We start from the raw sequence: 25,105 nt of genomic DNA, 5'->3' as shown, positions 1-25,105 counted from the left end.
GAAAAATAAAAGGTGTACAAGAATAACACTAGGAGTTAAGGGGGTTTAAGTACTTGTTGCTGGGAGGGGGTTGGTAAAGAATGTTTAGATGCACATTTATCAAAAAAAGTTGTAACAGGCGACCATAACTGGATACGTTCCATGGCCATTTGTAAAGGAAACAGGAGAAACGTGTCCAATCTGTGATGGTGGCATACATCATACCACCAAGCTTTATAAGAAATTTTCGTGAAGTCTTTCCAATTCCTTGTGATCTGCTGAAAGGCAACTGCTATTAACAAATCAACGGTTCTTACATCAGCTTCATAGTTATCCCAGATTGGGGAAAGGCTACCTAGAAAGATGCTCTGTGCGCAAAATGGGGCATCAGTGTCAAAAATTAAATTGATTTGTGACCAAACCTGTTTCCAAAACCTGTCCACAAATGAACATGTGAAAAGCATGTGAAACAGGTCAGCATTGGAAGAGGAACAGGACCAACAGTTATCCTGCACAGCAGAAAAAGTTTTATTTAAAACGTGGGGAGACAATAGTAACCTATTGTATGTAAAAAACAAAGTTTGTGTTAAACTAGCTGTTCTGGAGATTTTACGGATCTTAGTCCAAATCTTATTCCATGTCGATGGGGACCAAGTCGTACTGAAATCTCTTTCCCAGGCAGCTTCAATCTTAGAACTAGGCCTGGGATTAACTTTGGATTGGAGTAGAGTATATAGGGTAGAGGCCTTAGGTTTGGTATGCAAAAGGATAGATAGAGCATTAGGTGTATCAGTGGCACTAGAAGTACTGGCGTTTTGGAGAAGCCGAGCGTGTGTATCAAGTACCGTATGCCGAAGAACGCAGTATTTAGGAATCCAGGAGGTATGTAAATTGTAGGTCTGTTGAAGCAACGGAAAAGGAATAAATTCATTGTTTGAGAATAATTGATGAACCCAAATCAAACCTTGCCGCCTCCAAGACGTCCAATAAAAAGGTTTGTTATTTATCAAGAGAGCCGTATTATGCCAAATAGTAGACGACATCAAGGACTCAAGAGTATCAGGGACTATCGAAAAAGAGGGGGCAAGAAGATTGGAGGTAAATTTAAATATAGGAGAAGACAGTGCTTGGGGTTTGCGGGAGAAAGAGAGGTATTCTTGAAATGAAAAGGGGGACAAAAACGAGCTTTCAACTGAAACCCATAATGGACAGGGATCTGTTGAATCCAGCAACCAATATGAAGCTTGCCGCAATAGAAAGGCTCTGTGATAAACAGAGAAATTAGGAAAATTAACCCCACCCTCAGCTTTAGGACGAACTAACCTAGAGAAAGACATCCGAGCTTTTTTTGAATTCCACAGGAAGGATGATAATAGCGAATTGATCGACTTAAACAATTTAGGAGGGATGGAGACTGGAATATTGGAGATGATGTATAAAACCATAGGGGAAAGCATCATTTTTATGGTATCTAAGCGGCCCCACCAGGAAAGGTAGAGGGGATGCCATTTCGCGGTCAGATCCGAAAGTTTTTTAATACAGGTATTCAAACATAGAGTAACCGTGTCCTTAATCGTGGGTTTAAAACACAATCCCAGATATTTAATATGAGAAGATTTCCACGTAAAATTTGTTGAGTCGAAATCAGCTTTGAAAGTAAATTTGGTTAGAGTGGGGACTCTTTATTCTCTGTGTTTACATAGAATGCTGCCTGGTCACTACGTATATAAAGCAGAATGTTTGTTCATAAGTGTGCAGCGAGTGCTTCCTCCATTGAGTGGTGTTGGTTGGGCACTTTGTTTGTAAACTCTGTACAATTCAGGTATAAACAAATGCATTTTAATTATTTTTTAATTTATGCAACTATTGTTAATCGCAACAATAACAGGTTTTATCTTTTCCTATTGTACTTCTAACAATATTTGTTATTTATTTGTTTTTATATATGTGTGATGCTTTGTTATGTCTTAAACTTTTATGTTCTACAGTGATCGAAATAAAGTCCTCTGATGATGTTAATCACAACAATAACAGGTTTTCTAATCTATTTTTTGACCTTCTTCCACCACTGTGTTTACAAGAATGTCCCTGCTTCTCGGTTGTTAAAGAGGGCTTCATCTTGACTGCGACCATCGATTTCTCCTCCTCCAGCTTTCATATTCTTGTTTTCTCTATCCATTTCCAGTATGGCCCTCCCCCAATTAGGTGCAGCATAGGCAAAACCGACTGTGTATATAATGCATTGTTTGCGTTGTGTGCTTACATACAGCAGTCTCTAACCTCTGTGTGCTGAGTACTATCCCATCCCCAGTGCCCATAGTTCTACCTCTGTGTGATTCCCACCCGCATTTTACATAGTGTTTCATACACCTACAGGGCACATGCCCCCTATATACAAAGAGTACATAGAGTTTTCACAGATAGTATGTAGAGGGAGTGTTCTCATTGTGTGTTCCCCTGCACTGAGTGTACTACTTCAAGTGCCCCCCCTGTACTACTATGTATATGAAGCTCCCCTGCAGTGTAAATACATGCCCTGTGAGACTTTAGGTATACCATAATGCCTGCAGACCCCTTAAATTCTCTCTTGTGCCTTTTCCTCTCTTTCAGATAAGTATTACCGGGTGAACCTGGACACGAAGCGAGTGGACTATGTGTACCCCCGCTACCCGCGACCCATCGCACAGTACTGGCTGGGCTGCGTGGACAGGAAAAAGCTGCGCTAGAAAGAACACTTCTGTTGAGAGGGGTCCAAAGCATTGACATCCTGTGAACCCCTGAAGCTTGCCACAGCTTTCTGCTTGTCAACTGGGGAAGAACCCTGAGACATCATGCTCCCTGCCATTCTGCGAGCTGCCTTGCGCCATCTGTCCCTCTCTGTTTGCTCTAAGAGAGAGAGAGTGTTCAAGATGTCCTCAATTCTATGGTCATGGGGAAACGAGCATCCTGCAGCGCTCTCTTTGTCCTAAGTGTGTCCCCCCCCCCACCAAGGCCCCCACAGCTCTACCAAATAGGGGAACTGTCACCCTATAACCCTCTGCTTGTCCTGAGCGGATAACCTTCAGAAGACCTACAGCTCTGTCAGCCCGAGAGACCCAGAGGGGTATGAGGCTCCCAGAGGAGTCCTCTATCTGTCCGTCTACCCAAAGGAACATCCACAAGAGATGCTACAATTTCCAGACTTGTCAAGTGTCAGGGCTGGAGCGTTCGAAGCTCTCTGACCACTTGGACCACTAAGTAGTCCGAAGGTGTTCAGCAGCTTTGTAAACATCAGTGCCTGCTAAGGTGGCTGCCCTCAATATGACCATCATGCAGAGGGTTGGTAAGGTGCCCTGGAGCTCTCTGGCCATTGTGGGAAGTGCGGGTAAGGTGCCCTGCAGTTCTCTGGCCATCATGGGTAGGCTGTACAAAGTGCTCTTCAGCTCTCTAACCATCATTGTGACTCGGGGTGTCCCAGAACTCTCTGATCACGAATGGGTTTCACAGGTACCCTAAAGATGCCCCTAATCTCTCTTACCAACCAGGCACCTTCCTCTGTGTCTTTGCTCTGGCTGGCCATTAAGGATTCCCCTCCTCCTCCCACCTGTTCTGGACCTTGGAAGCTAATCAGGGACTGGATCTGTGAAGACAAGCTCCATGTCCACGATATTAACCATGTAGAGTGCGGAAATTGGCGGATACCTGTTATGGGATCCTGAAGATGATTAGGAGAATTCTTCCCCAGCTACCTTTCAATGCTAAAAGATTGTTGGTTCAAGCTTTGATTCTTTCCCGACTTGATTACGCCAATGTGCTTTATCTAGGGTCTCCATGCTCAACAATAAAAAAACAACTTCAGACTGTACAAAACTGTGCAGCATGCCACCTAATGCAGGTTCCTAATCTGGAATCTGCAAGACCCTCCATTGCCTCTCTCCATTGGCTACCGGTCGCGGAAAGAGTTCAGTTTAAAGCTCTGTGTATTGTCAAAAAGACTCAATCGTCCAAGGGTCCACCGATTCTTCAATCTACTATTTCTTCCTATTGCCCCAATAGGCCTCTGCGCTCTGGGAATAAACATTTGGCAGTTGTTCACAAGATAGACAGGGCTCAGAGTGGCGGAAGCCTGTTTTCATACAACGCGGCGAAATGTTGGAACCAGCTACCTAATCATATCCGTCTTCAGTACAACTATGTATCCTTTCGCAAACTTCTGAAAAAACCTTTCTGTTTCCTTGATGCCTAACTGTAGTACTGGGATGACTCTGCTCCTAGCGCTGGGAGGCCTTCTGGTAGCCATGCTGAAGGACTGGGTTTTCTTAAGACCCAGCGGTGCCAGGGGACAACACCTGAAACCTTCGTGGGTTACCTGTTCTGGCGTACAAGACACAGAGACACGGGACACTTCCAGTGACGTCAGAGATCAGAGTTTATTTACTGCAGGGATACAGAAGTCACAAGAAGTACACAGCGTGTAGGTTCTCGGAGACTGCTTCAAATTCGTAGAAGTGGGTTGCTCCTTTTATACACGTTTTTGCCATAGCGCAGTATGGCGAACAAAGGTTACAACTCAGTTCCCATAATAAACTTCAAAAAGGGTCGCGTTCATGTTTCAGGAGGCCGGAACATGATTACAACAGTCTTGCCGGTTCCCAACTGTAAAAACATATCCCCTCCGCAATAAACACATTAAGAGGAAGGACGGAAAATAGGATACGAGGAAAGGATGAGGATGCACAACAGGTTAGAAAAGAGTGTTAGAGGCAATAAAGGAAACTCGAGAGAGGGATCAAAGACCTCGTGTCTAATGTATGCGTGACTGAAACAATAGACCGGAGCGGCAAGATGAGCCTCGAGCGGGGCCATCTGCCTTACTCGTGTCATTCCCCTCGTCATAAAAGTCACCTCAAAGAAACACGTGTCCTTCATACTATCTTGAAAGTCCCAGGGTCACGAAACGGACAAAAGCCCGTTCGCTGGCTACTTGAGGGCAAGAAACAAAATGGACGCTGTATCTAAAATGGAACCCGAGGGTTCGAATGAACGAACACAAAAATGAGATGAACCGTACAAGGCTGCATAGCGAAACTTCGCACACCCACTGTACTCGTCATTTGCGGTTCATAGATACCACACTCGTCCATATTCGTCACCACTCAAAAAGTGCCGTCCCGTCTCACACGGAACCTCAATGCGCTCTATAAATGCAAATTCATTCATTCATTCATAGAGGTAGTGTTGTAAGGGGGTGGTGGGTGTACAATGTCTTGCAGATCTTTCATCCTGAGATGACCTTCTGGTCTCTGCTGTCCCCAGGGGGAGGGTGTGAGATGTCCCTTGGCTCTCTTCTGTTTTGAAAGCCCATAAGCCACCCTATAGCTCTCGCTCCTTCCTAAGAACAATCTTCGTATGCTGTAAAAAATCAGTGATATACCCTGACACAAGCAGTAACACGAGTACCTACACACTGTCTCGTTGTTTTCAACGTAAGCACAATAAAAACAACACAATTGTATCATTGGCTTTGAGTGTGTGATGTATGGAGGGAACAGGGAGGACTGGAAATGGTAGGTGCTGAATACTGCAGGGGGGGGGCTGGGAGGCTTTTAAGTCGCATTGAGACACACCTTGTCGATTTTGAGGACCATAGGGGCAAGACCATGAGGTGCTGCGGACAACTTACATGATATCCAACAGTGTTCAGCTGACATGTTGACCAAGGATGCATTGTACCTTTTTGTTTGCCTCTGTTTTAACTTATGTAAAGTGCTCCGATACTCTCAGGTCTTGCCCACTCTATATAAAAATATAAATAATTAAAAATAAAATGTGGGTAAATTACCCAGCCCTGTATATAGTGATACTGGGGCATGGGTAACTCCTAGAGATGGGAGGGGATTAAATGTGGTGTGACAAGTGGATCCCTGAGAAATTAGGACTTACTAGGGGTGTGGTATTCCTGATGCGGAATGGGGAAGACGCAATACCGCACCCAACTACCCCATTAATTGGTCTTTCTTCCACAGAGTTTCACATGGACATTTCAGCTGCTTTTAAGAACCAGAATGGCTGGGAAAAATGCACCAGATTCAATGTGTTCCATAGACTCTCCTAATTCCAAAGGGGTCGGTACCTCCTTTACTATCTTTACTTTAATAGTTTGGATGTACAGCTTTCCAACAACCTTGCATATACACTAATGCGATTCCATATTAGGCACAGGAAAACACGTTTGCCCTGATGATGGCCACTAACTCAGGCACACCAGTAGGCTGAAACATGTTGCCCCTTCTGAATCCACATTTCCGGTGTCACTTGAGAAACTACATTATTTCTGAAGGCTATCTCACGAAGCTTCGGTGCAGATTGATATCAGAAGATCAACATCACGGCTGTCTGGCATAACTAGAAGATCAGGACACTACAATTAAACTTTCAGCTGCGTCCCTTCGGCATACTGTTTCCCATATTCCCCCAAACCAACAAATCATATACGCTCTTTGATATATGCTCTAAGACAGAAATTCCAATTGCTTTGAAATTATTCAGGCTCACGATGATAAAGGTTTCACTGAAAAGAAACAGTTTACCAGATTTGTATTAATTCCAAATCTTTACACTCCTCAATATTTTAAAATGGACTGAATCTAGTCTTGATAAGCTCTCAAAGAAACTCTATAATGTTTTACTTAATAAAACAGCCTTTTCAATTCTCCTTAATAACGTGTTAAACGAATTTGAAAACGAAGCAAATTCACTGTATTCCATTTATTCCAGTAACATAGAACGTATTAAAAGATCGTCAGATTGATTGATTATGCTTTGGGCTTTGGACGGTCCCGGCCTTGTGCCCTGGTGCTGCTGCCGTAGCTCCTTGAGGTGCGCTGTAGAGGAGCTGTCCGGGTTCTTTGCAGACGGTGGTAATTCTGCATCTGGTCTTTTAGGGGATCCAGTTGTTCCTCCTGTCGGATACCGTGGCCCTGTCCTGGCAACCAATACGAAAAAGATTTAAAATCACTGCACTGCTGCACAATTCCGCCAGCCCCCCTCAATGTTCAAGTTACAGCATGAACACGTAGCAAACTCTGAAGGCATCTTCCGGCTCAATGAAAGGGAAAAAGCTGCAGACAACGTGTCTGTGTCATTATCTGTCATCAAATGCTATTTCCAGTATCTTTCTACTTCCTGTTTCAAAACCACCTCCTGACCGCCCCATATACAGGCTGTCCATTTTTAATGCCTCCAAGTAACAAAGACTTAATTGGGATACATGGGCGCCCACACCAAACCTGTCGAACCTTGTGGGACCCTTCTTTGCCCCACACGCCCAGACCAAGTAAACAGAAGCAGCCTAAAGGCGTCCCTGGGAATCCAAGGCACCCCTTTCCTACAATCAGAATGCACCATTTTGCAAGGCTGCCATGTTATGATGATGCTGTCCCATGAAAGCCTGGGGGCATAATTCTGTGGTATGCTCTAACATCTTTTGGTGAAAGGGACATTGGAGATGAGAGGGTAGCTCGCACATTTTCAAGGATGCTGAGAGCTTTTTATGAGGGAAGTGATCCACTCTTGCTTTAAGGAATATGGAATAACGGCACTTCTGAAGGAAGCTTAGGTCATGGCAAAGATCGTTGAGATAAAGAATGTTATTAAGGGATAGATGCATGAAGGAATTTTGCAGTCTCAAACGGCTCAATTCGCAGAATCGGGCCATTTCTGACCACAAAAATGCATTTTGGTTTGTATTAATAACATGTTGCCGAATTACAATTTGGACTTGTGAATATATACCGATTCGGTATTTGGAAGTGGGGTGTTTATGGTGTCCCTTACAAATACCGAATCAGAGTGGGATGTATGAATGGTTTGTGACAGAGACGCGGTTGCAAAACATTCACACTTTACCACCAATTCAAAGTTGGTGGCAACCCATTCACAAATGAGAAGGGGTTCCCTTTAGACCCCTTCCCCTTTGAGAATATTTCAAAAATATTTTTTAAGCAGATGCAGTAGTCCCATGGACCACTGCCTATTCTTACAAAATAAAAGTGAAACTTCATTTTTTATTTTTAAATGCATTCCGTTTTCCTTTTTAGGAAAACAGGCTGCATTTAACAATAAAATGATGACTTTATTTAAAAGCAATCACAGGCATGGTTGTCTGTTGACCTCAGCAGGTCACCATCCCATTAATGGCAGCGAATCCTAGTGGGTCACAAATTGCGACCTACATCATTAATATTCAAGGGATAGCTCTATTTGCGACCCTATGCGAATTGATAATGGGCCAGTTACTACTTTTGTACATTGATAATAACGTTTACCAAATAGCGATTCGCAAAAAATTGCTATTTAGTAATCGATATTACTAATCTCCGTACATCTCACCCTGATCCCCGAATATCAAATAAGGCGAAGGAATTAAGGCGCACAGAACATCAAAGTAAGTGATGTTCTGGTGGCGTTAATTCCTTGTACATATGCCCCAGAGTTCTTTGTGTAGGAGGACATCCGTAAATAATGTTATGCATACTTATGTTTCCACCAGGCTTTCCTTGCACAGAGAGGTGTTGCTTTCATGCTTTCCCTGGTGTGCTGCTTCTTTCACGAAGCACAGCAGGATTTAAGGGAGGAGATGTCAATCAGCATACAAGCATAGGCGCTGGAAGTAGGTAGCGGGGTGCTGCAGCGCCCCCAAAATACCCAGACTGGAGTCAAAGGGTGAATAAGCAATAACGATGCCTTTAAATATAAATTTTTTCTTACCACATTTGCTGCACGTTCAGAGACAGAGGTCACACGTCAGACTATGTCTTCTGACAAATTGCTCCTTTAACATGGCGATTGGTATTTACTTTTTTACAGTCGGGATTTTGTAAATTGAACTATCTGGCAATCTTGCTGGGGTATAGGGAGTGTGAAAAGAAAAGTTGTAACACACAACATTTACATTTAGCAGTACAAATATTTTTAAAATATCAGCAGTTAAAAAAAGCACAAAAAAAATCACTTTTTTTGTAATTCTGAAAGTGAGACGGAAACAAAGATTTTAATAGGATCAACACTAATTAAGACACCAGTGATGTGCAAATGGTAAATATTTGTGCAAAATCTATTTCCGCACTTATTTTTTGCGCACTATATAATTTCATTTGTAAAACTGAATGTCAGTGTGATTTTTATGGCTATTTCAATGGAACAGGTGTGCTACACCACCGTGCTTTAGTGATATATTTCTGACAGTTTGTTCCAAAATGCATCCCCGTCTACACACCACACCCTTACAACTTTTCTACGGATTGGGGATGACTCATTTGCTTTACTTGTTCTTTGTGTGACCATGGCCGGACAGGACAACCAAAAGCAACCCTGGCAAAAAAGCTCAAACTAGCATCATGTCCCTTCATTTCCTCACACGATCACTCTATTTCTATCCATCCATTCTCTCTCTCTCTCTCTCGCTTTCTTTACTCTTTCTCTTATCCCTCACTGATCACTTTCTCTGTGCTTTCCCCCTCCCTCTCTTTCTCTCTCTTGAAGCCTCAAAAGTCTGCCGCAATTAACTCTGGTGAGAAAGGGAAAAATATAGAGGTTGGTTGAATTATTCCCCTATGCCAATTTAGGTATACCGACTGAGGACCCTAAACAAAATAGATGTGGTCCTCCAAGGGCTATGTTTAGTTTCATTCCATCTTTACTATCTCCTTACCAATTCCAGCGCATCCACACCAACTCATAGAATACCCAGACTGTCACACCATCTGCAAGAGCTTCCCTTGTCATCTGAGGAAGAGGGTGAAGCATGCCACCATTGGGTGGCTGAGGGCTTCCGTCCTTTAAAAACAAATTCCATGGTCAGTTTACCTGGCAGGTTCCTTTGCTGGGCAGGACTAAAGAGTACCGTACAGGTGTGTTTCCCCTTCTTTCTCAGCGCATCTATGTAAATATGAAAGTGACAGAGTCACCAGGATCACCCTGAGCTTTCAAAACCGGCCTCCAAGGGCTCCAGCCTACAGGGAAAATGCCTGGTGGTATAAAAGGCCTGTATGTGTTGCTTGGATTATTTACAATCCCCGTCTTCAGTGATGCAATATTGATGACAGCATCCGCACTCTGAAAACTGTTTCAGCACCATTAAATGTCCTCGGGCAAGGTCCAGGTTCTCTGGCCTTCCTCTGAGCGTTATCAGAGTCTGAGGAGGGACAATGACAGTTTTTAACAAAGGTTGCATGATACAATGTTTCAAAAATGTACCCTGTATGGTTTCTATTTTGTTCTCTGTGGATAGATGCAAATATTTCCTTTTATGAATCTAACCCTAGTCACTGCGAAATGTTTGTCCTACTTCTATGTCTATCACCTGTCCCGATTTTAACATTATCAATCTGGTCACCCCAGAACAAAAGCCGACACCCATTTATTGGGGAAGTGGGGCGGCAACCGCCCACTGCAGTGGTGAGACTTTGAATTTTGGGTTATGATATCTGTAATGATCCAAGTCCCGAGAGAAGTGGAACCCAGAGCTTGACCCGGAAGGGCTTTCAAACATTGTATAACCCTCCAGCCAGGCGTGGCCAGAGGGGTTAAATAAAGGGGCGAGGATCGCTCAGAGTCCTTAGGCCCATAACTACCAAAGCGTTTCTTTATTGTTGGGGTCCAGACACCCGACTGACTCATTACCACACCCTCACGCGGGCAGCGATCAGTAATCCCACCTCCCCTTCCCCCGTACCTGCGTAACTCCAGCATGATACCCCGCACTGGTACAGCTCTCAGGCGAAATACTACCAGTAACCATTATATGCGTCACAGTGCACCCCAGTTTTATATATCCCCAGTTTGTTCAAGGTTAACACACATCTGACATCCCATAACCCCTATGATAAAGTGCAAGGGGGGAACAGACACACCCCACAACCTCAGCAAGGCGCAGCGACCACCCTGCAAGCTGGTTAGCTATACTTCGACACAGGCCTCTTGGGACTGTCGCCAGCTCAAAGACTGAGAGGGGGCCTACATACTCTAGGACTATACACTCTAATGTCAACATAGGGCACGATTGTGCGATCTTGCTTGTAAGTCAATATCAACTGCATTAACAGATGTGTTGTATGTACTATTAAATCAATGCCAATAAAAAGGTTTTCGGGAAAAAAAGTGTTTCTTTATTGTTCCCGCACTTACAGTTAGGCCCTACTGGCAACGAGGGTGGTTGACACTCGACACCACCTTCGTGAAGACGACGGACGTACTGTAAAAGGCCACCGAGACTGCCGACTTGCAGATCGGAGTCCCGCGGAGTACACGACATCGGACGGCATTCCTGGCGCTGCCATGACGTCCAAGCGATGCACCGACCCTTCAGCGCCTCACGGCTGCCCTTGCTCTTGCCAACGGTGCCCCAACCGCCCTCCTGACTGTGGGAACAAGGAAACACCGATATACCGCGACGCTGCCGAAAGTGCAACTGAGAGGTACAGTGGCCAAGCCCACATTGCCTAGCGGCCAAGCGCACACGCGCGCACTGCTTCCTATACCAATCAAGGCCCCAACTGCCTTGCACAATGCCTGGGCTGGCACAGAACTCACCATAGAGGAAAGAGGAGCTGAGCCCCCACGTGGCACCACACTGCCTCCAAGACCTCAGCAGGCCCCACACTGTTGGCGAGTGTGATAAAAGGGGAAAAGAAGCACAGAGAGAAAAAAACTAAAAAACTACAAACGAAAACACAGAGCTGAGGCCCAGCTAGCATAGAAGTAAGTGGAAGACACAAGCACCAGTAATCATGACAGAAGCAGCCGTGCAAACAGGCGCAAAGCAACCCCAGCAGCTGGCGCAGCAGTCAAGTCACCAGCACATTCAACCTACCACGCAGCACACCCAAATCAATGTGCTGCCACCATTCAGCAAGCTTATAGATCCCCCTACTGTCTCCCCTAGGTGGAAAGTATTGATCGGCCGCCTATACAACTACTTCACTGCGATGCGGGAGACGGACAACATCGTCAAAAGGTCCCTACTACTACATTTCGTGGGGAGGAGATATACAACTGTTCGCAAACCTGCCAAACACTGGAGCTGTAGATGACTATGACGCCACAGTCAGAGCCCTGAAGGCGCACTTCGACCCCCAGCAGAATCCAGACTATAAGAGATTCCAGCTCTGACAAGTGCACTAAAGAGAAGGAGAATCAATGGACGTGTTACACGCATGCCTGAGGGAGCTAGCAAGCACGTAGACAGCTGATGATCAAAACAAAGAAGTGAGGGTGCAAGTCATACAAGGATGCCGAAAAAAGACCCTTCAGACACTCATCCTTCGCCAACCTGAGATCTCACAAGAAGACATCCTAGTCATGGCAAGATCCCATGACCTGTTGAATGCAAGAGCGACAGAGATGGACGGACATTGACTTCACCCAGCATCCAGAAAAACCTGCAGCCATAAAAACAGAACCTGCGCATGCGTTCCGCGCACGAAGCAGAGGGAACAGAGGGAGATGGCTGGCAAAGAACACACCCGGATCGAGATGTGGGTACTGTGGGCGAAAAGAACACCCCCCAGAAGAATGTCCCGAACAAAAGCGCACGTTTTCAAAATGTGGCACTCCAAACCACTTCACTTCACCATTGCCTGCAGAGGTGGTCCGAGGAACAGAAGCACACGTGGAAGGAGACCACCATCAAAAGCAGTGAGACAACTGTCCCTCAAAGACCCCAACAGTTCAAAAACAGGCAAAGTGTCGCGACGACAGCGCCACCGCCTGGAAGACTCGTCCACAGAGGATGAAGGCGAATGCTACCTCATCTCCTTTGCCAGCGACTTGAAAAGTTGGAGGCACCCGCGACCCATGTGAGTCCTTGATATCGCTGGATCCCGTGTCACAGCACTAATTGACACTGGCACTTCTGTAAATGTAATGGGGAGTCACCAATACAAACAACTATAATCAAGACCCCAGCTAACCCTGTCGCACATCAAGATATTCACTTACAGAAGCCAAACACCCCTCTCCATAAAAGGCACGATGACTGTGCAGGTGAAGTCAGAATGCCACAAATCACAACAACGTTCCACGTAGTGGACAGAGAAGCTGATATCCTAGTGGGGGTCACACGGCGGAGGACCTGGGTCTCGTCACGTTCGCCCGTGCAGTCAAAGCCCTACAAACAGACAAGGTACTGGAACAGTTCCTGCAATTCTTCACAGGACTAGAATGCATAAAAAGACCACCAGTCAAGCTGCACATCGACAAAGCCATAAAGCCGGTAGCGCTATGTCACCGGCGCATCCCGTTTCACCAGCGGCCACAGGTCGCACAGGAGCTCTACAATCTAGAACAGCAAGGAGTGACTGAAAAGGTCACCGGCCCGACACCCTGGGTCTCGCCTATGGTAATAGCTGAAAAACAGAGGCAGCCCGGGAAAATAAGACTGTGTATCGACATGTGCCTGCCCAACCAGGCGATTAAAAGAGAAAGGCACATAACAACAACAGTCGACAACATCATAGCTGATTTGAACGGATCCAGGTGGTTCTCTAAGCTAGACCTCAACGCAGGATATCCCCAGCTGAGGCTAGCTAAAGAGAGCCGGCACATAACAACCTTCGCGACACACATAGGGTTGCGCCAATACAAGCGGATGAACTTTAGAATCTCGTCTGCTGCCGAAACGTTCCAAAACGCTGTTTGGGAAATTCTGTCAGGCCTCCAAAGAGTGTTAAATGTCAGTGACGACATCTTAATACACTCACGGACCATCGAAGAGCACCACCGCCACTTACAAGTGACCCAGCAACGACTGTCTGACCACGGCGTGACCCTCCACAATAACAAAATGTTCATTTTTTCAGAGTTCCATCGAATTCTTTAGATACGTTTTCAGCCAGGATGAAGTATAGGTGGATCCACGGAAATCACATGCCATACAACAAGCCCCAGCGCCAACCACAGTATCGGAAATACAGAGTTTTCTCAGGATGGCCACATGATGCAGACGATTCATACCCAACCTAGCTACGATAGCCGAGCCCCTGCAGGCCCTCACAAAAAAACCGCTGCATGGAAGTGGGGCAGAGAGGAGGACAAAGCATTTCGGAAGGTCAAGGAAGCATTTTTCGGAAAGACCACCATGGCGTACTTCGATGCCACCCGGGCCACTGAGCTACTGGTCGACACTAGCCCCGTAGGCCTTGGAGCAGTCCTCACATAAGAAACTGAACCAAGCAAATGGGCCCCACTCGCATTCTCAAGCAAAGCTCACACACCAACCGAAACACGCTACTCCCAAATCAAACGGGAAGCACTAGCAATTAAATGGCCCGGCAACCACTTTCACCTATACGTGAGTGCCACCCTTTCAGGGTAGTGACCGACCATCAACCACTGGTCCCGTTGTTTCGAGGCACAGCCCCACATCCTCTGCCAAGGATTGAGCGGTGGGCAATACAGTTGCAACACTACCAGATGGGGCTATTGTATTGGCCCTGGGCGAAAACCCGTCAGACTTCCTCTCCGGGCACCCAGCAGAGCGGCAGGGAGAAGATGATGACAGCAAAGCAAGGACTGAAGAATACGTCGACATGGTGTCTCAATGGTCATGCCCCACGCCTTCACCCTCAAGGAAATCAAGACAGCCACCAAAAGCGACCCTGTCCTATCCAAGGAAATGGACTCCCTGCAGAAGGGTCCTGGGAAGACTTCCTGCGTGACAGCAACAAGTGGTGCAGATCAGACAGGGAGCGTCTAGGAAAGCTGTGGAGGGTGCCAGATGATCTAAGCTCAGCGGCGGGAGGTCCAGTGCTAAGAGGATTCCGAATTGTGATCCTGCTGAGCCCTCACGAAGGCCGCCAAGGAATGGTGCGGATGAAGTCACGCATGAGGGAGAAGGTGTGGTTCCCCGGCCTAGATGCCACCGTGGATACCCTGGTGCAAAGCTGTCGCCCCTGCCAAATCACCAGCAGCCAAGTGTCACCCGCACCAGAAATACCGGCAGAACCAGTCGTGGCCCCGTGGTCGCTAGTAAGCATCAATTTTGTAAGCTTCCCAGATGGGGGAGTGACTGCAGTACTCATCGACAGCTACTCCAAATATCCAATAGTTGAGGTAATCGCATCCACATCATTGGCACACCTGCTACCAGTTCTAGAAAGATTATTTGCGCTCTTCAGTTTGCCACATGAACTCAAGGGAGGGGAGTTCAAACACTTGCTCACATCACTGGGTGTATGCCATCATCGGATCACACTCCAATGGCTGCAAGTCAACGGCAAAGCCAAGAGTTTCATGCGCACACTGAATAAGATCCTACGCATCGCAGTGGTGGAGCAAGCTGAACCAGAAGCAACGCTGCAACAGTTCCTACACGAATACTGAAGCACCCCTCACTGCACGACCCAGTGGTCCCCCGGTCCTTAATGCTCGCTGGACACCGTCGAGGCACCATCCCTGTGGCTGAAAATCAGGTCCTGGCCCCGTACGAGCCAGCCAACACTCAAACTCGACGGACCAAGAATAAATAGAGCATGCCAGTCAACGATGAAGCGCAAAACCCGAGTAAGCGCACCAGGGAGCTCAGGTCTAGTTCGAAATCGACGTGCAGGAGGAAAATTTAAAACTGCCTACGAAACAGAACCTTGGACTGTCCTGAGAGAAAATGCAACTGCTTCACTGACCAGCGTGGCGCCGAAGTGGTCACCAGGAATATATCTTGGTTCCGGAAGATTCAGCAGTCAGACCGTGAGGAGGTCAGCCCCAGAGACGCTGAAACTAGAAATGTGTCTGACGGAGAAACACTCCCTCTCTGCATCAGAGAGCGGAGCCAAGCAGAACCCCCATGACCATTGGCCAGCTTCACGGAAGGAGATGAGAGTTTGATCGCCCTGTCCCCGCAAAGCCCTCGCTCAAACCAACGATCTAGTCAACGGAGCTACCACCTAAGGCAGAACCCTGCACCTAGACAGAGACTCAAAGACTTTATTTGTTTATATACTTATTAGCCCGTTTTGAGATCAACTTGGGAAAAGATGTAATGATCCAAGTACCGCGAGAAGCGGAACCCGGACCTTGGCCAGGAAGGGCATTCAAACATTGTATCACCTTTGGCCATGGGTGGCCAGAGGGATAAAATAAGGGGCAAGGATCGCTCGTGGTCCTTCAGCCCATAACTACTAAAGTGTGTCTTTATTGTTCCCGCACTTGCAGTTAGGCCCTACCTGCACAGCCTGCAACAATATCATCAATGGTGATGTTCTGTTAAAATTGAGTCCTAAATGTTGTCATCTGTGTAAAAAGTGTGGGACAATTGTTTTCCCAGTGATGTCATTAGTGGTGACAAGGGAGTGCTCAAAGCTTGTCAGTGATGTGTTCTGGTTTGGTGAACTAGATTTTGTGGACACGGTTTCTCAAAATTTTTCAGATGATTACAGAATTTCTAAATCCTATGTGATAAGGAGTGCTTAAAAGTTGGCATTAGGACAGGTGGGATACTTACTTGTGTGCTTACCTTTGAGATCAGCATTAGCTCCTCTCCCAGAGTGAGAGCTGTCGATGGCCGGGAGGGGCGGGGCAGAGGGAATGACCCTCTCCTGGGAGCGGGCTGGGATACCGGGGTCTTCTGGCTTTACTTTGACCTGTGCTAGGAGCTGGCTCTGGTCTGTGCAACTCTTGCTTTTCCCCAAACCTCTGAAACATAAACGAAGATCAGGTTAGGAACTCAGCCTCAAATGGTGGCGTAGCAAGAGTGCCATGGGCCTGAGTCCAAGCAAAGAAAATGGGCCCCTGACCACTGACTGGATTGTAAAATAGTGCAATAATCAGAGTAGAGTGGGCTGCTGGGCCACTGAACCATGGTGCCACTGCAACTGCGTCAACATTGATAGCTACGCCCCTGGCCTCAAAGGTCTCTTTTTGAGCACTCGCAAAGGATTAACGCTGCTACTGAGTAGGTGAGGCTAACATAAAAATATAATTAGCAGCTAATTACAATCATATTTTGAGCACCTATCTCCCACACTTCCTTCTGCATTATGCCAATTGGTGCTGCACCCCAAAACCAGATAGGAGCACCTCTCTGCATGACCTTTGCATGTCAGTTGCAAATAACATTTTTACAAGGTCCATGAACTATAACATTACCATGAATGTGTCTTCCTAAATTTAAATAATTTGATATTCCGATCTATGCTATAGCTTTAAATGTCCATAATCACTAGACTGAATATCACTTTGTTATTCTTTACAGCTGAAGCTCTCTCCACAGATAATGGAGTGAGATACTATGCACACATTGCATGACTAGACGAAATATCTCATGACAACTAGATCTTATGCATGTTGATATTAATGATAGTGAGCAATCCCCCCACTATCTTGAGTACATGAAAGTACATCACAGGTGGAATCTTGAGTACATTATTCAACAGTGGGCATTGGAATAATATCACAAATTGCTCAGCAGCAGGTGAAGCAAAATAAAAACTCTTACACTTGACTAAATAGCAATGGGCTCCACAGAGTAGCTTTCTACTCCGCCAAACTCCTTCAGTGCCTCGCCATGGGTAGTTGGCGCTATATGAATACCCATTCCATACTCACCTATGGTAAATCAGAGCCCATAAGCTAATACACATTAAAGATTTGCGGTACGGATGACTGCGTTACTTTATGAAGGTATCGGAAACTCCTCAATAAGTGTTTAACAAGGGGTGAGGTCAAAGGGTACCACGGTCTTTGAAAATTAAGGATTCTAAAAACTAAGTGAAATGTTTGAAAACCATTGAAGAAACCGTATGCTGTACAGTGCATGAATGATGTATAAAGATCTCAAATTTATAACCTACAATTGAAAGTTGCCAATGAAATATTTTCTGTATTCAATCATAGCTAGACTTTGTGGGGCATCTAGACATACATTTCATTAAGAAATAAAGCTCAAATGCAATGGCCCAGCATTACATGGAAGAACAAATACAAATACCACAATAGCAATCTTAAAAAGAAGAAATGTGACAAAGAACACATTTTAGGCAAAGATGGAAAATAGACAATTAAGTAATCTACATTTTGGCTATGTTTTGAAACAACAAAGTGGTAGTAATTAAAAAGGAAGAAAGTGAAATTATGGCTAGGGTAAGGATTATAAATAGCATTAGGATTAAGATATCACGTGGGTTCCAAGGGAGGTTTAGGATGCATTAATGGATTAGGGTAAGTGTAGGGGTTGAAATGAGGGTCTATGCTATATTTTTAGAATTACGTTTTTTCACTGTGGTGTAGTCACTTTTGTCAGCCCATTCTGTGAAGGTGTAATGGCCCTTCCACCAAATGCCCTCTAAAAGGGTAAGGCTTAGTCATGTAGAGGGCATTCAGAGTAGATTCCCAAAACAATGAAATGGTCCCATACTCTAGTGCATGCGGCTCTAGCAGGACTTGTGCGACTGGAGAGGGTTTCTACTCCAGGGAGAATTACTCTCAACTACACACTGCACTACCACTATATAGACCACTTTCTAGTTACAAACAGTCAGGTTCAGATCACTACCACAGATCAGTCCCTACAAAGGAATGTATGATACAAAGCTGCTTTATCCTATAGTGACTCTTTCTTTCTTTCTTTCTTTCTTTCTTTCTTTCTTTCTTTCTTTCTTTCTTTCTTTCTTTCTTTCTTTCTTTCTTTCTTTCTTTCTTTCTTTCTTTCTCTCTGATTCAGGCTTGATTTCTGCATATAAATGTAGTTAAAGTATATGTTTCTAATGTGGCACATCAATGTCTACATGCCTTAAACCTTCTCGATTGCTACCAATTACTCTAATGCAGGCCAGGGAAGTTCCTGCTGGGTTGCCTTTACAGGAAGAGCCCCTTACTAATCAGAAATCCAGTTTTGTGTCTAAAAGTACGACCAGCAGGCGCAATTTGGAGACTTTTAGGGTTTCTGGTAGCAAGAAATTGTGCTCTACTGCACTTACAAATGTTCATAAGAATGTCTATGATGTCTTCCTTGCCGCAGGAGCTGCCCATTACGATACTGACATCTGCCTGCTTCCTTGTTGAAGTCCTAACCCCAGTCTGCAAATGCCACTTAGAGTCAGCACTTGAGGAGAAATGGGTGACATTCCTTTGGTTCCCGAATCTCTCAAATTCCAGGAGTTTGAAGACTGCACAAGCCTGAAAATTGGATTGCCACTAGAAGATCTTTTTACAAAATCCGTAGAGCCCTAATGCCATTAGTTGCAATGTTGACCAGGAAATAGAGAAGGGATCTTCTTGGTTTAACATCCACTGGCATTAGAAGAATGCCAGCTCAGAACTTTGTAGTTTCAACAACAAAGACTGGCTTACTGTGCTCAGGGCAGTGTTGATCTCGTACTCCGGAATCAAATATATTGAGGTAGACAGTCCGATGTCTTGTCTTCGTCTTTTACAGATACTTAACCGGAAATGGTTTAAGAAAATTACTACCTGTAAGCCACTTGGAACATCTAGTCCAGACTCAGAAAAAATTCAGACAGTCCCCAAAACGTTTAGAAACTGATGAGTGCACCGTGAGCAGCAATGGAGAGGGCACTGTCTTTATATTAGGTAGCTTGGGGGGGGCGTAGCTAACTGCCGAACATGGCAGACGCACCGTAGCAGAGCTCCCAGACCAGGCCATAAAAATCCTGCAATTATCTGCTGCGTGATGGGGACATCCATGGCTCTAACCCGCTACAGAGCAAGCAAGAGGGGAAGCGGGTGCTCATATAACCATTCTGCCTTGCCCTATGCCATTAGCGGAGCTTCCATTAGGGTGTTGGGGCATAGCCCCCCCCTCCCGCAGCTTCGCCCGCAGTGTCGGCGTCTTTGAACTTAAGTAAACTGAATCAGTTTACTTAAGTTCAAAGAAGCAGAGGGAGAACTGGCAATCATGTCAGTCATCATGACGTCGGACCGCCCACCCCCTTCAGAGTTTGAAGGGGGTGGGCGGTCCGGCGTCATGTTGACTGACATGATTGTCAGACGGACCAGGCAGGGGCAACAGGCAGCAGTACAAGTGCGCATGATTGGGGAAGTTGAGCGAATTTTTGCTCCGTGCCCAGTCATGCGCACTAGTGTCTGCTCTGGCTGGCGCATGCCCATTAGGAGGCCATGGGTTTAGCAAAGGCTCAAACCTCGGTCTCCTAATGGGCAGGCGGGCGAGAAGTAACGTGCCCTAAGCCAATCCTGGCACTGCTGGCAGCGCCAGGATTGGCTGAGAGCCTGAGAGGGGCTGTAGGCGCCAACGGACGGACCCGAGGCGGCACGGACATGCTCAGGACCTCAGGTAGGATAAGGATTTAAAAAAAATTATTTTAGCACTTCCCCCCGGCCCTCACCCCCGCGCGACATCCCTCCCCCCCCAACCCCACTCCCCCACGAGCCGCGACTGGTAATGGGCCCATTAGATACTGCTCCCGTCTTTCCCAGCACCAGCTGTTCACATTCTTTGTTCTTGGTAAGCCATTTGGGGCTCTTCTGAGTCCATCTGAGATAAACTAATGATACATACTGACTCAGGAGCTGTGAAGTTAAACAAACCTGGCTCCACTTTAAATGCATTCAGGATGTAAACCCCATTTTTAAGTCTGCGTGTAAATGATGCTCATTGCCCACATGTACCGAAAGCATAAGACGTCTCCTAAATTTAAGAGCAGACAGTACACTTGTATTGCACACCACGCTTAATAATATTTGTTTCAAAGAATGTTCAATGGTCAAATATTTTCCACATATGTCAATTACGGAAGAACCGCTGTTATTGCTTTTTGATGTTTGTGGAGTGTACAATGTGCCATAGACTGGCTTTGAAGTGGTTTCTGTAGTTGGAGGGGCATGGTTGCCGGGTTTTCATCAGGACCAGAGTGTGATTGAGGGTGAGGATATGTAGAAGTGAGTGAATGCGTTTCCGTCTTATGAAAGCGTTTGATGGGGGAAGCCAGCCTGCTACCCCAGGTGCCCCGCATACCATGGCAGATGATTTTAATGCTGCCCGGGTCTAATGGGCAGTGGCTGCAATTAAAGAAAAACTATTTTGAGAAGCTAAATGCAGGGATAGAGGTCCGCTATTCCTCCCGGCATCCGGCATTCTGACTGATTCACAAATGGAATGCCTGCTTCCTTTATATCAATTGTTTGTCATATTTGTACATGTTATATGCTGCGTGATTTACTATGGCTTGGTTCGGCTCAGCATATTCATTTTTTCGACTGCCTGCCTCTAGTGCCAAGTACAGTGCTTCTCTGGACTGGACATCTCTTGACTTTACGCGTGAAAATGAGTGATGGACTCATCATTCGCTCTGTTTTTAAAGTTGACTTTCTTTTGATATTACATGTTAATTCTTTACTAATGCATGCTGCAGGTTGGACATTGTTTGTAGCTTGTATGCTTTGGCTGGTGTACAGGGGTTGCTGGTTCAGATTGTTAAGTGTCCACATTTTCTAGCACCAATAGGATTGGCTGTCAGACGTGTTGAGATGGTGCTGTACTCTTTCAGCAACAAGAGCAAAGCTGTGTGAAGTGAAGTGAGGGGAAGGGAGGTGCAGTGACCGATCTATGTTTATTAGGCTCAGCACTAAATGCTTTATTAACCTTCCTGCTTCCTCAAATTTGCTTAAAAATGCACCGTTTGTCCACTCTGTTTTCAAAATTTTCTTGGGCAAAGTACCCTGCGTCGGTTGTTCTAGCTCGCTCACTACTCTCGCTCGCTGCAGTACAGTACAGCAATAATGTCACGCCCCACCACTTTCAAATGTCACCAGCCACCACTGCCCTGTGCCGAAAATCGGCATAGGTCCGAACCGGCAGTGCGGGCGATTAGTAATGAGCTACGAGCATCGGAGTCACCGGCTGGCCGAGACCTGCCCCTGCGGTCTCGGAATCACTGTGACATCGCACCCGGCCATAAAACGACTACAGTCAAAGAAATGAGGTGACATTGAGGGCTGCGGAGCTGGCATACAACAACATCACCCTGCGGTAAGAGCATCGCGGCCATATTAGCGTGACCCGACGAGAGTCCTGACCTCGGACGTTGCAGGGGGGCGGCGATCGGAGTGAGCTGGAGCGCACTACCATGCAAAACAGAGGCCATTTGCCCACCCCAAACCAAATATAAAGCGGGACTGGCTCTCCGACCGCTGTAAAGCTGCACGGGCAAAGAACAAGACCAGGGCCTATCCCAGGCCCACGCAACAAATGCGCATGAGGAGAGGAAGTAGAGGGCCTATCTTTTAAGAGATACCCCCTCTAAACCCTGCCCACACGAACCTTGGACGGTGGTCTGAGGACACGGCTGGCGCACTGCGGGCACCGCTCAAACTCAAAGATCAGGACCCCCCCCTCTTCAGCTGAGCCTTCAGAGGCCACTACCATGCACTAGGACTCTGAGAACAGTTTAACTCTATTTCTCTCTTTTACCACACAACTGGTGTACGACTATTTGGGATGAAATAACAATGTGACACTCCACACGATATGATCCAGGTCTCACCAATATAGTTAATATGTATTAGTGTTGTCCCAACCTCGCACTACAATCCATGTTCAACTGATGAAATGGGCTGGGTCCTGCTTGGTATTATCTCGATACTAGTATCCAAGGTCACGCGTGACCTATAAGGCTCAGCAACTATGTCCCCCATTGTAAACGCAAGATGACCACAGTTGGAACGGTTGCTTTTATGATTCTTTGTTTGGTCCACAATAGTTACATTGTTGGACCCAGTATTGGGTTGTAAAGGGATAATTTGTATGCTTGGCTCACCAACCAGGCTCCCTCCTCTAAGTGTACATCCACAAGATGTAGCAAGAAACCTAGCGACACCAATAAACACATGGCCACATTAGGGAAATATACTATAATTACTTGGAATGTCTGGGGATTGGGCTCAGTACATAAGCGACAAAGTATATGCTCAATTGTATAGGAGAAAAGCACATATGGTCTTACTCCAAGAGACACACCTCACCAACTCTGAAGCAGCCAAACTGCAAAGGAAATGGAGAGGCCAAGTCTTCAACACATCATACTCAGCATTTGCACGCGGGGCGCTATATGGATAAAAAATGGTACACCCTTTGTAATCCTGGAACAGCGTATAGATACTAACGGAAGATATGTCCTTATACATGGCACATTAGATTGGATACATGTGGTTCTAGGAAGCATATACGCCCCAAATTATAATCAGGACAAGTTTTTAGAAAACCTAAATGTAACACTAGCGGAATGGGCAGGATACCCTTGGATACTTGAGGGGGGGGGACAACGCAGTGCTAGACATTAACCTAGACAGCACACATCTCCCGCTACAATGAGAGGCAACCATCAGGCAGGCCAAAGCCCTTTGAAATTGGGGTATGGGTGGTCCCTATCAGACGTTTGGCTCATCGAAAACACAGGCTTTCATGAATACTCATTTTACTCCCTGTCACAAATGCTACACACAAGACTTGATCGGGTGTTCTGCTCCTCTAACCTCATAACCCAAGCCATGCACACCACCTACCTGGGGAAGACGCTATCGGATCACAACCCTTTGGAACTCTCCTTGTTTTGGGGAAGGATCCCTACACTGGTCCCCACTTGGAGACTGCGACCCCAGATGCTGGAGGATGCAGTGTTTCTAAGCACTATGACCGACACCATTAACAATTATTTCACTGAAAACGCCAACATCACCCCCTCGTGTCTAAATGAATGGGAAGCATTCAAGACAGTAGTACGGGGAACAGCTATTAGTCCAACTTTAGGAGCGCGACAAACCATACACAAGGACTTGAAAGAAGTGAAAACAAGCTAGGAAAACTACAAAAGGAAGCATTAAACAATACTAATAGTTCAGCAAATTTACAAGAAGCATGCATATCGTATGCTGAACTGCTTGAATGCCTCCGCATAATAGATTACCAATCCTATACACAACAACTACACGCTGAAGCTGACAAGGCTGGCACTCTCCTAGCACAAATACTATGCAATGCCCCGAATCCCACCCCAGTACATGCAATTACCACAATAGACGGCGCAACAGTCAATACGCAGAACGAAATAAATTCCGCCTTTCGGGACTATTATAAGATGCTATATGAGACCCCCATATCAGTAGTCGAGGACATAACAGAAGTATTCTTGAGAGACCTCAACTGCCCACAACTGTCCTGGATGGATCAAAAAGAACTGACAGGCCCAATCACTAAAACTGAGATGAAAGATGCTATTAGAGAACTCAAGCACAACAAAACACCAGGGCTAGATGGCCTTCCGGACAGATGTTATGATACCTTCTCGGCCCAATTAATCCCTCAGTTGGGATGCCTCTACAAAACAGCATTAGAAATGGGGGGGGGGGGTCTCCTCCCACTACAATGCAATCCCTAGTTAATTCACTCCCAAAGCCCAGAAGTGACCCTAAAGACATCTCAGGATACCGCCCACTATCACTCCTAAACACGGAGTATAAGATCGTAAGCAAGATACTGGCCCATAGATTACTCCCCTTCTTGCCACAACTCATGCACCCAAACCAATGTGGTTTTGTGCCTGGCCGTAGGACCTCTCTAAATATACGGCATCTCTACCATGTAATGGACTCAACCCCTGCTGAGCTTACAGGAACTGGGTGCATCTCCCTAGACCTACACCAGGCTTTTGATACTCTTGCCTGGGAATATATGCAAGTGGTACTCAGCCAGTTTGGTATCCCCCCCCCGAATACCTGCGCTGGGGAAAATTACTATATACGTTGCCAACCACGTTATCCCACACAGGCACACATATATCACAGCCCTATCCAGTGCGCAGAGGCACAAGACAAGGCTGCCCATTATCTCCACTATTATCGGTGTTAGCACTTGAGCCTCTAGCGATAAAGCAACGACAAGAGACAGCTTCAACATCGGTCAAACAATACACACACACTGTCTCTATATGCAGACAATATAGTCCTTTATATCAAAAGCCTGCAAGATCTACATCCCATAGCGCATATTTTTATGCATTTTAAACAAATTTCAGGACTCGCTATAAATTAGACTAAATCCTACGCCTCCTTTTTGTAAAATAATTTGGAGCCACCAACAATACCATTTGGGTTCTATAACTTCCAGGTCGCACCTACCACC

At 46.0% G+C, this 25,105-nt stretch overlaps 2 protein-coding genes across 3 annotated transcripts in view; one reads left to right on the top strand and one right to left on the bottom strand.

The window, feature by feature from the left end:
* VTN (vitronectin) overlaps window positions 1-5,473 on the top strand; it is a 59,529-nt gene extending 54,056 nt beyond the window's left edge. The window contains exon 8 of the mRNA XM_085649104.1: window positions 2,590-5,473. Coding sequence (XP_085505230.1) covers window positions 2,590-2,705 — 116 coding nt within the window. The 3' untranslated portion in view covers window positions 2,706-5,473. The remainder of the gene's footprint in view (window positions 1-2,589) is intronic.
* Window positions 5,474-6,669: 1,196 nt separating this feature from the next.
* The window catches only part of KIF12 (kinesin family member 12), a 417,773-nt gene continuing 399,337 nt past the window's right edge, over window positions 6,670-25,105 (bottom strand). For both annotated transcript variants that reach the window (XM_085649101.1, XM_085649102.1), the window contains exons 18-19: window positions 16,469-16,647; window positions 6,670-6,943 (exon numbers count right to left, since the gene is read on the bottom strand). In XM_085649101.1, the coding sequence (XP_085505227.1) occupies window positions 6,774-6,943; window positions 16,469-16,647 (349 nt within the window). In that variant the 3' untranslated portion in view covers window positions 6,670-6,773. The remainder of the gene's footprint in view (window positions 6,944-16,468; window positions 16,648-25,105) is intronic.

This window comes from Triturus cristatus, chromosome 3_2 (genome assembly GCF_964204655.1).
Source record: "Triturus cristatus chromosome 3_2, aTriCri1.1, whole genome shotgun sequence".
Lineage (NCBI taxonomy): Eukaryota > Metazoa > Chordata > Amphibia > Caudata > Salamandridae > Triturus > Triturus cristatus.
Note: the sequence above shows the minus strand (reverse complement) of the source record. Positions and strands in the feature narration are given on the sequence as shown.